The 17583-nt window shown below is 35.9% G+C and overlaps 1 protein-coding gene across 1 annotated transcript in view; it reads right to left on the bottom strand.

The window, feature by feature from the left end:
* The window catches only part of IFRD1 (interferon related developmental regulator 1), a 22758-nt gene that overhangs the window by 1682 nt on the left and 3493 nt on the right, over positions 1-17583 (bottom strand). Inside the window, exons 2-11 of the mRNA XM_008063091.2 lie at positions 16716-16820; positions 16480-16564; positions 15575-15699; positions 13504-13661; positions 10700-10750; positions 10438-10616; positions 10243-10351; positions 6031-6165; positions 2808-2936; positions 1643-1738 (exon numbers count right to left, since the gene is read on the bottom strand). Coding sequence (XP_008061282.1) covers positions 1643-1738; positions 2808-2936; positions 6031-6165; positions 10243-10351; positions 10438-10616; positions 10700-10750; positions 13504-13661; positions 15575-15699; positions 16480-16564; positions 16716-16820 — 1172 coding nt within the window. The remainder of the gene's footprint in view (positions 1-1642; positions 1739-2807; positions 2937-6030; positions 6166-10242; positions 10352-10437; positions 10617-10699; positions 10751-13503; positions 13662-15574; positions 15700-16479; positions 16565-16715; positions 16821-17583) is intronic.

Raw genomic sequence — 17583 nt, 5'->3', positions numbered from 1 at the left:
ATAGCTACATGCCTTCATTCACTGATGGAGATAACTGAGAATAATAGGAAGGTAACTTGTCAATACATATCACAAGCCATAATTTGACCCTATATTCCCATCGTAGGGATTTCTTCAAAGAAGTAATTCCAAAGAGAAAAGTATGTAAAAAGTCAGTATTTATTAAAGTTAGAAGATTTCCAAAAATTATTTGACCATAAAAATGATAAAATATATAGGCTGGATAAAAACATAATTAAATACTTCACCCCCACCAGAATGGTGATAATTAAAATAAAACACAGGCCGGAGTGGAGCCCAGGAGTTCAAGATCAGCCTGAGTAACACAGCAAGACCTCATCTCTATAAAAAAATGTAAAAAGAAATTACCTGGGCGTGGTGATATGCACCTGTAGCCCCAGCTACTCAGGAGGCTGAGGCAGAATTGCTTGAGCCCAGGAGGTCAAGGCTGCAGTGAGCTGTGATTGTGCCACTGCACTCCAACCTGGGCAACAGAGTGAGATCCTATCTCAAAAAATAAAAATAAAAACAAACAATAACAAGTGTTAGCGAGGATGTGGAAAAACTGGAACCTTTATACACTGATGGAAATATACAATGGTACAGCAGCTATGGGAAACACTGTGGCGGTTCCTCAGAAAGTTAAACATCAAACTACCTTATGACCCAGCAATTCCACTCCTAGGTAATACCTCCCAGATCCAGAAAGAGACAGTCAAACAAAAACTTGTATATTAAGTTCACAGCAGGACTGTTCACAATGGCCAAAAGGCAGAAACAGCCCAAATGTCCATCAGTTGATAAGTGGATAAGTGAAATGTGGTATATCCATCCACACAATGGAATAGTATTCTTCCACTAAAATGAAGCACTAATACATGCCACAATATGGATGAACCTTGACAATATTATGCTAAATGGAAAAAAATGCTAAATGGACAAAAGGACACATACTGTATGATTCCATGTGTATGAAATAGCTAGTAAACCCACAGAGACAGAGTACATTAGTAGTTGCCAGCAGTTGTGGGGAGGTGCAAATGAAAAGTGACTGCTGAGGGGGGTACAGGGTTTTCTTTGAAGGTGACAAAAATGTTTTGAAACTAGATAAAGGTGATGGTTGGACAATATCATGAATGCAATAAATGCTACTGACTTTAAACTAGCCTATGCTATGTGGATTTCACCTCAATTTAAAAATATATATATAATTAAAAATTTTTGAAATGTTAAGTGAAATTGGTATTAATTACAATTAAATGTTACAAGCATTCTCAGAACGGTTTCCTCATTTGTGAAACAAAACTGGTATTTCATTAAGTAGGCTGTTATCTGATTCAAAAGAAGCACTGCATAAATGTAATACTTTTTCTTAAATATAAAAATTCCATAGAAGAAAATGAAAAGTTTGTGTTAAGATAGTGGAATTATAGGTAAAAAATTTTATTAAAGCCCCCCACACTTTAAATGCAATAAAGCATCTATGCCTTTAGTACAGCTATTCTGTGTGAAACACCATGAAAAACTAGAATTCCACATATAGGAAGACACAGCTAAGTTTCTGTCACTAGACAGAATCAGAGATTTGGCTCCGTTTTTCTTTGGTGCATTTAGTTCAATTAAAAACAAAAATAAAACTTACCCTTTCAAAACGAGAAATCTTCATTGTTTTAAGTGTTGCAGCATCAAGCATCACTGGGGGTCCAAGTTCAAATACGTTGCGAAGGAATTCATTTGACTTATATGAAAGAAAAAGCTCAGTATTAAATATTAAAACCCTTTTTCACTACACAGAAAGACTTTGATGAACAATGTAAATGTATATGGAACCATTTATACCATACACAATATACAGGGAACCTATAAATTTGAACCTAGATCACTTATTGTCTTTCTGTTTCTCAGTATGAGAGCAAATTGTTTTCAGGCCAGGCTTGGTGGGTCAGTCTGTAATTCCAGCACTTTGGGAGGCTGAGGCAAGAGGACTGCCTGAGCCTGCGGGTTCGAGATCCACCCGGGCAACTTGGCGAGATCTCGTCTCTACAATAAATCAAAAATTAGCCAGTTGTGGTAGTGCACACCTGTAGTTCTGGCTTCTTGGAAGGTTAAGACAGAAGGATCACTGAAGCCCAACAGATTGACACTAGGGTGGCCATGAGCATGTCACTGCACTCCAGCCTGGGCAACAGAGTGAGACTCCAACTCAAAAAAAAAAAAAAAATTATTTTCCAAAACCTTGAATCAAAGAAAGTTACGTCAAGCTATGTACAAGGATATCAATAACATCCCACCAGACTTACACAAAACAAAGAAAAGAAACAAAGTTTCAGTTTTATTCAATTTCACTTTCAAAAATAAATTTACTGTTTTCTAACATGTGGAAGCATTCCGGATACTCAATCAACTTCAAAAGCTAGGTAAGTGAACGACCCTCAAGACTGCTCTCTAATTTAAAAACAAATGTGGGCCAGACTCAGTGGCGTAGTCTGTAATCCCAGAACTTTGGGAGGCCGAAGCAAGTGGATTGCCAGAGTCCACGGGTTTGAGACTAGCCCAGGCAACTTGGTGCGATCTCGTCACAACAACAACAACAACAAAAATTAGCAGGGCTTGGTAGTGTGCCTGTAGTTCCAGCTACTTGGAAGGCTGACGTGGAAGGATCGCCGGAGCCCAGCAGGTCAATGCTGGGGTGGCCGTGAGCATGCCACTACACTCCAGCCTGGGCAACGGAGTGGGACTCCAACTCAAAAAATAAAATTAAAATGAAAAATAAAAGCAAATGTATAGAAAGAAAGTCACTCACTTACCTGTAAATGGTACTGCATTCCCGATCCAAGAATCTCTTTAAAAGTGTCATAGGTGTGCTTTTTGACCCAACAATCAATATACATGCGTTCAGGACCAAATTTAACAGTTTCTGTTGGAAAATCCCGTTCCTAACCAATAGAAAATTCAAAATTATCAGAGGCACTAAAGTAGCCAAAAGGGATTTTATATAAACACAATTTCTGAACAGATATGAGGGAAGACCCCAAAAAGCCTGGAATTTATTTATAAAAAATTATGTATTTATTCTTACATTTTAAAACTTCAGTCACCCTCAAAGCACTCTCCATTTGATGCAATACACCTATGGAGATGCTTTTTCCACTGCTCAGTTTCTGAACTCATCCATTTTGATACTTTTTAGTGCTTTTGCCATTTTTTGTTTTATCACTTCCACATTGGCAAAACGATTCCCTTTGAGGACATTTTTCATTGGAGAAACAAAAGTTGCTCAGGGCAAGATCGGGGGAATAGGGAGAGTGGGCACTGAGGTCATCCACGTTTGGTCAAAAACTGTTGAACACTCAGCAAGGTATGGGCAGGTGCAATGTCATGGTGTAAGAACCAGTCATCTACTGCCACAACTGGGGGCATTTCTTCTGCAATGCAGTTTCTCACAATGCTAGCTAGTACACTGATGCAAATGGGTTCCTACACTTACCCAGTGGAAAAAGATTGTACAAGGGACCTGCCCTCCAAAGAGATAATTCTGGGCTTTTGGGGATGCCCCCCTCATATATACATGAATATATACATACACATTTACTGTGGTCCTTCACATACTGAAAGACCATAGAACAATGGGTTTAAATTTCAGATAAATGAACAATATGGTTTAAACAGATACTTCCATACCTAAAATGTGGACTAAAAACTACTATCCTATATGCAAGGGTGTAGAATTTGTCTCGTTTTGGTAGACTTGAAAGCACAACTAAGTTTGAATAAATATTAATGGTAAAAACTATACTATTGTGAACATTAAACATTTTAATAGCTCTCAATAAACTTGGAGAAAAGGTCAGATGTTTGTATTGGTCTAGGATGGGAGAGAAAAGGCTGTAGAACAGTCAGGAAGACAAAATGGCACCACTGGCAGTGGGTGAACTGATGGGGAACAAGGATCTAGGAAAGGGAGTGAAGATAAGTGGAGTTAATAGACCAAGCAAAAAGGAGAGTCCCAGCAACTAGAGGGCTCCAGAGCCCAGGCTAGGCTTAGAAGACAATAAAAGGAACAACAGTTGAAGATTTGAGCAATGGAATAATTCTGCCAGAAGACCATTTCTAAGGTATAAACATGGAAGTGCAGCCCAAGTGAAATGGAGATAGAAGTCAATAGAACAAAGAACAGGATTTTCCAAAAGGATAAAGAAGCCACTCAAAATGGTGGCAGAGCTTGGTAAGGAAACTGGCTGCTTAATTCTTTGGTGAATCATGAATACATTACTATTACTATAAGGGTAACCAGGAAGGGAGAAGCTGACTGCCACAGCAAGAGGAGAGAGGAGACGGAACTTCAAGTGGCAAGAAAGACTACTCCAACCGCCTTTCCCCACATCTACTTGCTCTTTCTCACTCAGCAGATACAATATATAATGTACTGGAAAAGAATGTGGACTATAGACTTACATGGATATGCCACTCACTGGCTTGTGATTTCAGCAAGTAACTTAAACTATTTGTTTGTTCCCTTGCCTATAAAATGAGGCTATCTCTACCACTGCTCAGTTAGGGGTTTTTTTTTGTTTGTTTTTAGATTATAAAATCCAGAGTAGATATAAAATATTACCATAATTCTATTAAAGTCAACATTAACAGAAATATTTATCTCTAATTTATAATCCTAGGTTTTGCTTTTTAAAAGTAGATTAAATTGACAGTAGGGTACACATGGTCATTCATTGGCATGAGGATTATTAGAGGTATAAGAGTGAGCACACCTGCTATGTAACAGGAGCTCAAAAAGCAGCAAAGTTCTATTATTTTAACGTTCTTTATTTCAGAAACCACTATAACACCAGGAAAGAACTCTATTTCCCACACATTTTCTATAAAGTCACCGATATCCTTACCCATTCATCCCTCCTGCAGGTAACAGATTAAACTCCCTTCCCTCCCCAATTCAAGGCTAATCCCAGTCTTTCACTTATATCCCCGGCCCTCCATATCTGTGGATGCCACATCCACGGATTCAACCCAACCGTGGATTGAAAACATTCAGGAAAAGAAAAATGCAACTGTACTGAATATGTACAGACTTTTTTTCTTGTCATTATTCTCTAAACAAAAGTATTTATCCTAACTTACAGACCTACGTTTTGCTTTTTAAAAAGTAGATTAAATTGAAGACAGTAGGGTACACATGGTAATTCACTGGAACATATCAAAGCTGGATCTCAGGTGGGGCCTCAGCATCTCCAGCTGAAATTCTCATTCTACATTTTCATATACACATCAAGTTGAGTGACTAGTTGATAAAATAGTTATTCTTAAAAGAACTGCTTGCTCAAATAGCAACAGCTAAGAAATTTTCTCTTTAAATTTAAGAAATATTTCTTACCTAGCCAACCAAAAGCAATTGCTAAAGACTTTAATGTTCTCCAGTGAGACTACCCTTATCCTACAGCTCATTTCAGTCATGCATTCTAATCCATGAAGGTTTCTAAACCAATCTATTTGCCATATAGATTGAAGCAAGTTAGAGGATTACAGAAAAAAATTCAAGCATCACACAATGATTTTAAGTGGGCTTGTTAAGATCCTGGGTTTTATTATTTGGTTTTTAGTACCTAGCCTTCCTAGAGAGATCACAGAGGTCTTTGTTTACAAATGCAACTGTTAAATTGGAAACTGAGAGATAGACAACAATGTATTATATTCACAAAAACACTGTACTAAGCATTCATGTGCTCAGCACCACTGCTTAAACAATATCATGTACACCAAGGTAAAATACATTTCTAGTAATATGGATAATTTTATTTTTAAACCTATAAAACAAGTATCTTCATGCACTAGCATTATATTTTCCTTTGTTTACAAAATGGTCTTCACTTAAGTTGTTAAAAACCTGCTAAGTCTTAAGAGGAGGAATTATTTTCATCAAAGGTAAAATTCAATCAATAAAATGACCCAATTGTCAAGTTTAGTCTGAAACAATCTAATTTCTAAATGAGTAGCTGTTACGGCATAGAAGAAGCCTACCTCCACTGCCCTCAGGACATCTCTGAAAACCGACCGCTGCTTTCTCTTGTCCACTTTGGCCCGGTGCTTATTTCCATCTGTAGCCAAAGTCCTAAGCATCTGCGTCAAAGACTCCATATCTTCATAAAAAAAATCCTGGTAAGGAAAAGCAAGTTTGTTTCATTTGTTATTGCCTTTTCTTTTCCAATCTCTTCTAAAACTAACAAAAAACAGACTACCTTTGGAAAATCTCCAGTTGCACAGAGCAATGTTAATCTTTAGGTTGGTAGAAAGGCACACATAAACACATTTCTGTGTTCTCCTTTCTAAGTATATGCATTTAACAAATACCTATTGTGCTCCCACAGTATACAAGACATTACTGGGATTTCAAAGACGTTGAGTCACATATACACAACATGGGTTTTGCAGACAGAATATCCAGTTTTTAATCACAAGCATCCACCACTTGGATCTATACATTCCTGGGAATAATTACATTACCAATCTGTCTCAGGTTACTCTTACATTAACAGTTAATACCACCCACATCTCAGTGTTTTTTATGAGCATTAAATATAGAAATTAGAAATATAGAAATATAAAACACAGTACATAAGCATCCATTAAGTTATAGCTCTTACTGATATGATATAGCCTGTTTTAATCTAACATAAATACAACAAATTGGTCAGCTGAAGATAATCATTTCATATCAAAATAACAGCTATAATCAAATAGTTTCAAAAGATAAATGGAATTGGTATGAAACTAACCACAGAAAACTTCTACAAGAGTTTAGGCAGACAGAGTGAGATGCTTACGGTCACAGAAAAAAAAAGTCATTCCCTAAATTAGTATTTCTATACAGAAGTCACTGGAATACTGAATATAAAGAAGCTGGATATTGGATAGCTATCATAAGTATTTAAAAATCGTATGAAAGTCTAACATCAAAATAGAGCTGATCCCTTCCCAATTCACTGCAAAGTGCTGAACACTATCTCTAAAATGGCTTTATCTATTCAAGCACAAAGATTTCTTCCAATCCCTTCTAGTCAAGGCAGAATATCTTTGTCAATATTTTTGACCCTTTTTTACACAGGGTCAGTTATTTTATAAACAAAGGCAAGAAACAAGAAGAATGTTGAGTTGCCCCTTTTGAAGAATAAAGTCTAATGATTTCGGATTTAGCCCCAGGAAGTATTTGGTCTTTGGATTATCTTTTTTCCCCCTTTCTCTATACTGTATCACCTCCTTTGTCAGCTCAGGTGGGGAATGGAATATAAAGCACTGGGGAAGGTCTTACTATATTTTGGTATACTTTCCTGGGTCAGGCTTGGACCAGCATATCACATGGCTCCCAAGATCTGTAATTTGGTCCACCAAGTAGTGTCTGCCTTACTTTAAGTTAACGTAGAGTTCCTAAAAGACAACTAGTCTACTGCCTGACAGGAGGAGGCAATGCTTAATTCAATCAACACTTAAAGATTAACAGCCAACACTTACACTGCTTCTGTCTTATGTTCTTGACAATTCTATAAGGTAGTTACTATTATTTTGTCCATTTTAAAGATACGGACAATGTGGCATGGAGAAGTTACCCAACTTTATTCAATTAGCAAGGGTGGCAGACAGACCTGAACCTCAGCAGCATAGCTCCAGAGACCACTCTTACCTACTTGGTTATATGACAAACACATACAGTAAACTAGAACTCTTACAAAACACTGATAACTCCTAATTTCAATTTAGAACAAATAATTATTAAAATCCAACCAACGCATTCTTTAAAAATCCTAGAAGTTAACTATTCAAAAGATTTTTTTTCTGAGTCTCCTAGGCAGGAGAATTCAACACACCAGTAGATTTCTTTTATGAGGGGGTGTTGTGCAGAGGCAGGGGCATTATTTCACTTTGTCACCCATGCTGGAGTACAGTGATTCAATAATGGTTCACCCAGACTTGGCCTCCTGGGTTCAAGTTCTGCCTTAGCCTCCTGAGTACTTGAGACTATAGGCATGTGCCACCACACCTGGCTAATTTTTATCTTTTTTTAAATAAAACCAAGGTCTCACTATGCTGCCTAGGCTGGTCTCGAACTCTTGGGCAATCCTCCCACCTCTACCTCTCAGTGCTGGGATTACAGGCATGAGCCACTAAGCCCAGTCACACTGATAGATTTCAAAGTTAAAATCACAAAATAATTATGTTAGCAAAAGACTCTGAATTAATTCAATTGCTATAACAGCCCTATTTTATTTTATTTTTTTGAGTTGGAGTCTCACTCTGTCACTCAGACTAGAGTGCAGTGGCCACTCCTGGCCACTGCAGCCTTGACCTGCTGGGCTCCGGCGATCCTTCCACCTCAGCCTTCCAAGTAGCTGGAACTACAGGTGTGCGCTACCACGCCCAGCTAATTTTTTATTTATTGTAGAGATGAGGTCTCACCAAGTTGCCCAGGTGGGTCTCGAACCCTCGGGCTTAGGCAATTCTTTCACCTCAGCCTCCCAAAGCACAGGATTACAGGCTAAGCCACCAAGTCCGGCCCTAACAGCCCTATTTTAAATCTGCCTATGTATTTCATCAATATCCTGGTTTAATTAATTTTTGAATATAATAAAACTACCCCACCCTCACACATAAAAAGCTTATTTACTTTAAAAAAAAAATGGCAAATCCAAACACTAGGTAACCCAGTTCATTTTTGTCCTTGAATAAAGACTTAAGTCAAATGAAACATGTTCAGATGAGTTCTCCTGGCTATCCTTATGATTTATTAAGTTGGAGACAAAAGATATGTGTATAATTTAAACTGCATTATTAGTTCACTTTTAAGATGTACTTCAAAGGAAAATAAGAAAAGAAATTACCACGTCTAGCCAGTAGAGGAACACTGGATTAAAAACTGGGACATACAGGTTCTGTGCCTTGAGGTTACAAAACCATTAACTAGCTCAGTAAAATTAAATTGAATGCTAAGAGTCCAATTTCTCACATAAGGAGAATCATTAGCTATTGACAGCAGTAACTTACTTTCCATTTCTACCTGCTATCCTTCAAACTAAATGGAGTGGGAACTATAGAAAGACACCTCACACATATAAATTTTAAGAATGTAAACACTTTTAAAACACAGGCCTAGAATGCAATGCAAAGAACTATATATGGTAGGCAATTCAGAATACTGTACTAATCCTATTTGGAACTATTCACTGCTAAGTAACTTAACCGCAGAAAAAATTTCATTCTGTAAAGAATCGTTCTCCTTAAATTAAAAAGCTTCTAGTAAGTAATTCAAGGTTAATAATAATATCTCCTATTTAATAACTCATTTCTCATATATTTGAGTTTCCTTACTAGATCATTCTTGTATTTACTCACACAATGCCAATCACAACATCATGTCAATAAATATGGATTCAGTGTGAGGGCAGTAAAAGCTGACCCTCAATTCTAAATATCAGCACACTATCTGAATCAAGTAGCTAAGAACAAATTCCTCCTTTCCAATGGTAAAATTTTGGCATTCCTTTCAACAATACTTAAAATGGAGATCACAAACTAGGGTGACCAAATGTCCCAGTTTGCCTGAGATGAGGGATTTCTAACACAAGACTTCGGTGCTAAACCTGGAACAGTATCAAGCAAACTGGGTCAGGTAATCAAACTATCACAAACTCAAATACTTTTGAAAGCTAAGCCGTGTTAACTAATATCTGTGAGCAGACAGTAGATGGGAATTGCAAAGCACATGTCCCAGTCTAAAGGGCAATGTTTGATTCCACCCTTGACTTAGAGACATTAAACAACTATGACTAAACCCATCTCATTCCAACCCTATGCTGACTTAACATTTTATTCTTTTACCAGATATTTATCATAAAGCATCAAGTTCCTGAATTATCTTGATGTATTGGGTATATGAGAAATCCAAGCAGCTCCATACAGGTTACTAGATAACTCTCCATGAGTAATAGAGCACCCTAACTTCAGTTCCATAGAAAGCAAAAATCCTGTAATGAACTACACTCAAATATTGCTCTACCAACCCCTACTGGTTTGTACTCTCAGAAGTATTATGTAGCCACTGCCAAGGAGCAAGAAAATCAATCACTGGGTTCTCAAGTTGGCCACGCTCCACAGTTATTATCCAATTCTTAATTGCAAAGGTAACAATGCAATAACGGGCTTTGTGACACAGGCTTTTTCCTCTGCCAACTAGATACTTACACTCTCCAGTCCTCTGGCCAATTCAAACAGAAGTGCCAAAGATTCGCCAGCAGCTATTCTCATGTTAACATCATCACAAGAGAGAAGGCTTGGAAGTTTATGGAAATGCCTATAAAACAGTCATAATTATGTGAATACAACCAATTATGTCAACTAAATGTTGCTTTTATAAAATCTGAAACTGAAAATACATACATCTCAAGCTTTTTCTTCACCTCATTGATTGGGCATATGGTCAATAACAGTGTCCATGCAAGAAGTGAACTGATATGAAGCACGGTATTAGGGGTGCTGCAAATGATATTAGTGTCTTTCTCTTTGAGATAGGACTTGGTGAAGATATTTTCCAAACATTCCAGAGTTGAATACAGTTCCTAATGCATAAGAATATGAAGTAAGATAAACACTTTAAATTAGAAATAACTGTGGATAACTGGAGTCAGTGTTTTCTACTTACAGTAATGTCATCTGTGGCAATAAAACAGCAAACACCAAAGCAAGTTGCACACTAAAAAAAAAAAAACCAGAAAACACATAGATGTTAGTGATTGTTGTAATTTTATTGCTTATCAATTCTACATCTTCCTGCTTTTATTATTCAATGAGAAAGTTTTCTCAATGTGACCATATTAGGTCCCAAATATAGTATATGGGGGGCTGGGGAAAGAGTATTGGACCAAGTGTCAAAGGAAGAGGGTCTCTGCCTAAGCTCTGCTACCAAACTCATAGTAAGTGATTCCATTCCTCTTGGGTCTTCTTTTATTAATCCATAAAATCAAAGGAGATAGTGTTCAAATGAATTACAAAATTTCTAAAACCATTTGAGCTCCATAGTCTGTGATTTAAATTACTGAATTTCTTTTTAATCTGCATGAGTAAAGCACTCTGAAGGGGTGAACTAACTACCTCCTCATTGTTTCCTTTTTGTATGCAGTACAAATGCCTCATATATCATTTTAAACTTCAACTCTAATTCAAAGACATAGATGAAGCTTGGACATCTAAGATAAAGAAGACCACTCTCTTTATTAAAAACTTTTAAAACACATTAAAATTCCATTGGTTTTTAAACTTTTAAAAGCATTTATACCTTTTTGGTTTTATGAAGACTCTACTATGAAAACTTCTAAAAGAAATTAGCTTCCAAGAAATAAGCATACAGAAGCAGAAATCTCATAAGTGAGCACAAAGGTAAAGCTATCTAATTAATTGTCCTTAGACTTCCCACCTAAAGAAGGATCTCATTAATTCAGATTTCACTCATTTTGAAGTACGTTGAAAAGAGGCTTGGGATCCTATAATTGCCTTTTGTTGAGGTAAAGTGGCTAAACAAGTGAGCACAAAGGTAAAGCTATCTAATAAAGTACACTCAGAACACAATACTTACAAACAACCTGCTTGCAACATACATAGCCATCGATTCCCAGAACATTTTGCTTTGACAACTTAATCCGTATAGAAAAGAATTTGTAATCTGAGATTTTTTTTTTATTTTGAGTTGGAGTCTCACTCCGTCACCCAGACAGGAGTGCAGTGACATGCTCACAGCCACCCCAGTGTCAACCTGCTGGGCTCTGGTGATCCTTCCACCTCAGCCTTCCAAGTACCCTTTTCTCCACATTTTGTCACTAAAATTCCCTCATGTTGTTCCAAATACCACTAAAGCTTTAAGTCTGTAAAGTCACCATTGGTGTCAGGTCTAGGTTTCCGTTAGTTCTGTTCCAGTCCCATGAGGAGGCTTATTATATTAATCTGCTTGGTATCACTATTTTATTTTCATTTTTTTCATCCCGGGAAAAACTGGATATTGGTAAAATTTAAATAGCCTAAACACTAAAGAAAATTTTAAACCTGTAATCCCTTCTCCTAAGTAAACAACAAAAGCAAAGCTACATCTTCTTTTTTGATGCTCTAAGAGAAAAGGCAGATTAAAATTTAGGACTATCCACATTTAACATGAATTCCACCTGCTAATGTGAGGAAGGATCACTTTTAAAATTTAGAGCAAGTCAGGAGTACAAAAAAGAAAATGCCCTTAAACGACAACCACAAACTTCCATGCCACTAAATTGTGACCATTCCAATTATCTACACAGTGGAAGGTTTTCTTTCTAAGATTTCAAAAAATACACCCATAGTGCTGTATGATTTAAAAGTTGCACAAGTCCACCCCAAAATAGGGAAAAAGGTAAATAACAAAAGCTATTTAAATATTTGAGGATTACAAACTACTAGAGAACAGAGATTAATACGAAGTTGCTGAAGTCCTATTTTTTTGCCTCCAGGGTAAACAGACTTGTCCAGCTTCCATACAGTTGATAAACTAAAGTCCTGGGTGCAGAAGTGATATGCTTCAGCCTGAGCCTGTCACCTAGCCACCCTACCTGCCATATGGAGTGAATCAGCACAGGTGGGCAGAGCCACAGGATAAAGGCTTGGGGTTCCAGCCAATTTGCATTGAGTAATGATATCAGCAAGAAGTAAACTTGCTAAGATTTTAGAGTTTATCTTAAGTAATTCCAAAGAATAAGCTAACTTGAATAATCAATATTGAAAGTATTAAGATGTTTCAAACTTAAACTGGTTCATTCATTAAAACAGCTTTGGAGTCACATATTATTTTCCAAATCCACTAAGACTATCTTAGATGTTTCTGTGATACAACAAAGCATGTTCATATAATCATTTAAATCAGTTATTAGTACACAAAAACAAAAAAATTCAAAAACCTATCATCTAAAACCAAGTGTCACGAATGGTATCAACAATTAGACAATTTCAACTTTCTCAGACCCTAAAACTGGATGACTATTTCACAAGTTTCAGTCTTCTACATCCATCCAAATCCACCCACATGAATATGGCATTCATCTTTTTATAAAGACGTATAGGTCCCAGCAGCAACCCTGCCCCCCAGAAAACCCATTACATTTCTTAGAATAATAAACAGCTACCAATAAACATTAAGTCTCTAGATTGTTTAAGTTCTAATCAAAATTATTCTACAATCATCCTAAATAACTCAACAATATTTATTATCAGTATGAAATTTATAATTTCAAAGATATAGAAATTTGGTTTCTATGGGATCCTCTTTGGAGTCTCAGAATATTTTTTAAAAACTGTCATGTTAAGACTGCTCACTAAAACTAAAAGCCGAATGAGAATAAAATATAAACAAAAACATACTATTTTCCTAGATTATTCATCAGAATGGGGCATGACTAGATAGATCTGTAAACTTAAAAATTTTATACTTACAGTTTGCCTAGCTTGGATACTAGCTGCCCCATCACAAATGATTTTCTTTAAGATTGGTCCAAGAGTTTTTAAAATCTCTTCACTCTCAATTCCGGGGCCCAACTGAATACAAAGAACAGATGCTAATGCTGCAGCTGCACGTTGCTCATCACTCTTACCTGTTACAAAAGAAGTCAAGATGCATCTATGGTAGTCTTTTCAGTGGACTGACTCATTAAGACAGCAACTTCCCAAATTTGTTCAATGACAAAATAGCATCTATCACTCATTTATAAAACCCTTCCTATCCGCTAGGCTTTGACCTAAGTTCTAAACTTAGTGAGGTCAAAGAGCATAAGTTTTAGAAGCAGATCAACTGCACTTAAATCCCAGATCCCACTTACTAGCCAAATGTGCATCAATTAATTATTCTTATTCTCTAAACAAGTTTTCTCATCTGCAAAATGGAGACCAGTACCTATCTTAACGAAGTATTACAGTGGTTCTACTAAATAATGTGTTTTGAGTCAATTTCTGTGTTCCAACTCTTTAATGTACTCACAAATAATGCTGAAGTAGCCCTTGTTAATTTCCTAAGCATTTCAGATGTACACAGCCCGTAAGGTAAACTTTCAGTTTTCCCCATCAACGTGTTTTAAATGAATCAAAGAATAAAATATAAACAATTACCTAAAATAATAGAAAGTGCAATTATACAAAAGTAATTGTAAATTAACTCTCCAGAAATGTATATGCCAAAGGGTTTAGGCAAATACTGAAATTATTACCTGATAAATTTTAAAATTACAATATATGCAGACTGGAATGGATTTTTATTTTATAGAGACAAGGTCTCACTCTTCCATCCAGACTGCAGTGCAGCAGTATAATCATAGCTAACTGCAGCCTCAACCTCCTAGGCTCAAGTGATACTCACACCTCTGCCTTCTGAGTAGCTGGGAATACAGGCAGAAGCCATGACACTCAGCTAATTTTTTTTTTTTGGTCTCACTATGTTGCCTAGGGTGGTCTTGGAACTCCTGGCTTCAATCGACCTCCTGCCTCAACATCCCAAGGTACTGGGATTTCAAGCATGAGCCACCTTGCTCCACCTAGAATGGAATTTTTAAAGTACAACAACCACTATGGGAGATAGTTATGATGTAAAACACATTACAAAGGTATTGTGATATCATTAAAAAGTTGGTTCTGCTATCAACTACACCACTAACATGTTATGTAAGTTTAGACCCATCTCGTTTTTCCTAGGCTTTTCCTTATTCTGAACAATGAAAGGGATGAATTTGAACAAGGGTTTCTTTCATTCATGACAAAACTTCCACCCTCAGGCAAATTGAAAAAAATAAGGACATAAAGCTGATTTCACTCAACTTAATGCATATTCCTACATTTTTGGTGCTAGAAGTATTTTTCAATAAAATAATGATAGTAGAAGGTGATTATTTTCACAACATTTTTACTTGGCAAAATAAGTAAACTGATGCAAATCTTTTTAATTGTGAGAGTTTATGAAACTGAAAAGGCTAGTAACATCAGACTTTAAGGTCTGGTGACACTATCTTTAAGATCTCTCTTTCTCTTAAAATTTCTTCATTATAACAACATAGATTCCAGAATTTCTATTACAAAGTTCTAGAATTCAAAGATTCCAAGGGATAACCTGAAAATGATGTCATCTTCACATATCATCAATGTTTTAAATATGTACAAGGGAAAATGAACTTGATGACTGGGGCACTTTCAATTTCAGAAAAATGAAGTAGAATGATTTTCTGAATATTTTTTAATGTCTGACATGCTTTCAAGGATTCCAGATATAACAAGAGGATGGCAATCACCTCTTTTGACACAACAAACGTTGACAATCTACCTAGTTTCAAGTTACTCATTAAATACACAAAAATAAAGTTTCTAACAAGTCTCATTTTGAGTTACAGCAAGTATGGTGGAATCCTCGACTATCAGCAAGTTCATGAGCAGGCCAGTGTTCTAGTGTAATTAACGTTAATACAAAGAAGGTAGCAAATTCTTGATCAGTTCTGCACCTCTGATTCAAAAATAATGGCATTACCTTTTTTCAGACAGCGTTCAATGCTATCCGTTAAAGTCATTCTTCTTTCCAGAATAAATTCGTAAAGCATTTTTGAAGCCAGTGCATTTTTAATACCTTCAAGAGCTGCCTGCCTTGTCTTCGCACTATTTAAAACACAATATAAGAGAAAGAAGATTCAGTTGGAATGTATAGTCAATGGTCTTTTAAAATCTACCTTATTTCCTTCTAAACCTTTTCCATCTATAGATTTTTTAAATTTAATCGTCATCAAGCTCTATTTTTCAATAATACAATTAATTCTCATCTATGACTCATCTTATTACACAGAACACTTTAAGCTGCTTTATAGCATAGCATTTTTCTGTTTATTAGTTTGACAGTAACAACTTTAAATGCCTACATAATATTTTATAGTTTCAATGTACAAGACATGTTCTCCTATGTTACATATTTAAGTAAACTCACATTTTTTAATACTACAAAAATCTGGAGTTCATGTGTGTATCTTTTGGACTTTTTAATTCCATTTGTTTATCTCAGTTCTAGAGCTGCGATGCAGAAAACAATTTAGCTTTGACATTTTTTTCATGCCCACAAAATTAGTGGACAAGCAGTCTGAAGCCAAGTTTCATTCCACTTCTAGTTGAAGATTAACTTTTAATTCAACAGATTCATTTATATTATAATCTCATACGTTTATGTATGTGCTATTATGCTATAATGACTAATCTGACTCAATCTAATTTCTAGTGGCATGCTACTACACACATTAAAGCCCAAAGAGACAAGAAACATTAAATCATCCAAAGTAGACAAATCAAGCTTTAGAAAAAACATACTGTATATCAGAGAACCACACAAATTATGTATATAAGGTAGCTGATCAGAATCCACCACAATGAAGAATTTCCAATATTTCTTACCTCTTATCCAGGGTTAGGTCAATTAATCCCTTCAACTTGTATTCTAAATCTTCTTGTGTTCCTTCCTCATCAAGGACCTCTGGTCCTAAAAAATAATACAAACCAACCACTATTAATTTAAGAAGAAAAAAAGGAGATAAGAAACAAATAATAGCATACTTTAGCTACAAGAATTCTTCCACCTAAAACATCATTTTATCTAAAGTTGCAAATTAAAATGTAAAACTCATACATACCATCTTCAGCAAAACTGGAAGGATCACTGTAACCACTGCAATGGCTCATTGTTTCAATAGATGCATCTTCATCACTAAAAGGTTGAACATTTCGATGCTGGCCACCTATTAGGTAAAAAAGGAAGGAGGTAGATGATTTTACTGCCATATATGATAATAATTTAACTTTGGAATTTTTAGGCTTACTTGAGAGAAATACACTAGTAAAAAGAGATATCACAAAAGAACATGCTTAAATAGTCCTAAGTCACTCACCTACTGTGTATTTCAGAGTGCTAACAAATTAAAATACATATCAATTTCAGAAATATATTAATAACCTAACAAGAGGCACCAGAAACTTGATATGAAAGATGAAAAAAATTATTTCTAAGCCATTATTTCAAATCATGAAGATAATGAAAACAAAATAAAGTACTATGTCATAGGTTATCATAAGAATAAGACAAATATATTTGGTGATAATAATGACTGGACTTAGGAAACATAAACTGTACTTAGGAAACATAAACTGTCCTTGGGTTTTTAGGTTACAAATAAGGGAGGACAGTTTTAAATATAACTTGAATTAAGAGAAGGAAAAAAAGGCTTAAATTAGAAGTTTTGGCATTTGACATATGAAAGCCTGTCAGATAAATTACCTTTAAAGGAAAGACTCTCACATATCCAAGAGGTTAAAAACACCAGTGCTGTTATTTTAAAAATTTTTCTAAACTAGAATTGTTCTCTCAACTTCATTTACTTAATAAATGCAGTCATTTCAGATTTTTTTTTTTTTGAGTTGGAGTCTCACTCTGTCGCCCAGACAGGAGTGCAGTGGCCGCTCCCGGCCACCACAGCTTCGACCTGCTGGGCTCTGGCAATCCTT

Source organism: Carlito syrichta, unplaced genomic scaffold (assembly GCF_000164805.1).
Source record: "Carlito syrichta isolate Samal-C Ts95f unplaced genomic scaffold, Tarsius_syrichta-2.0.1 Scaffold306577, whole genome shotgun sequence".
NCBI classification, from domain to species: Eukaryota; Metazoa; Chordata; class Mammalia; order Primates; family Tarsiidae; genus Carlito; species Carlito syrichta.
This window is presented reverse-complemented; position numbering and strand designations above follow the sequence as displayed.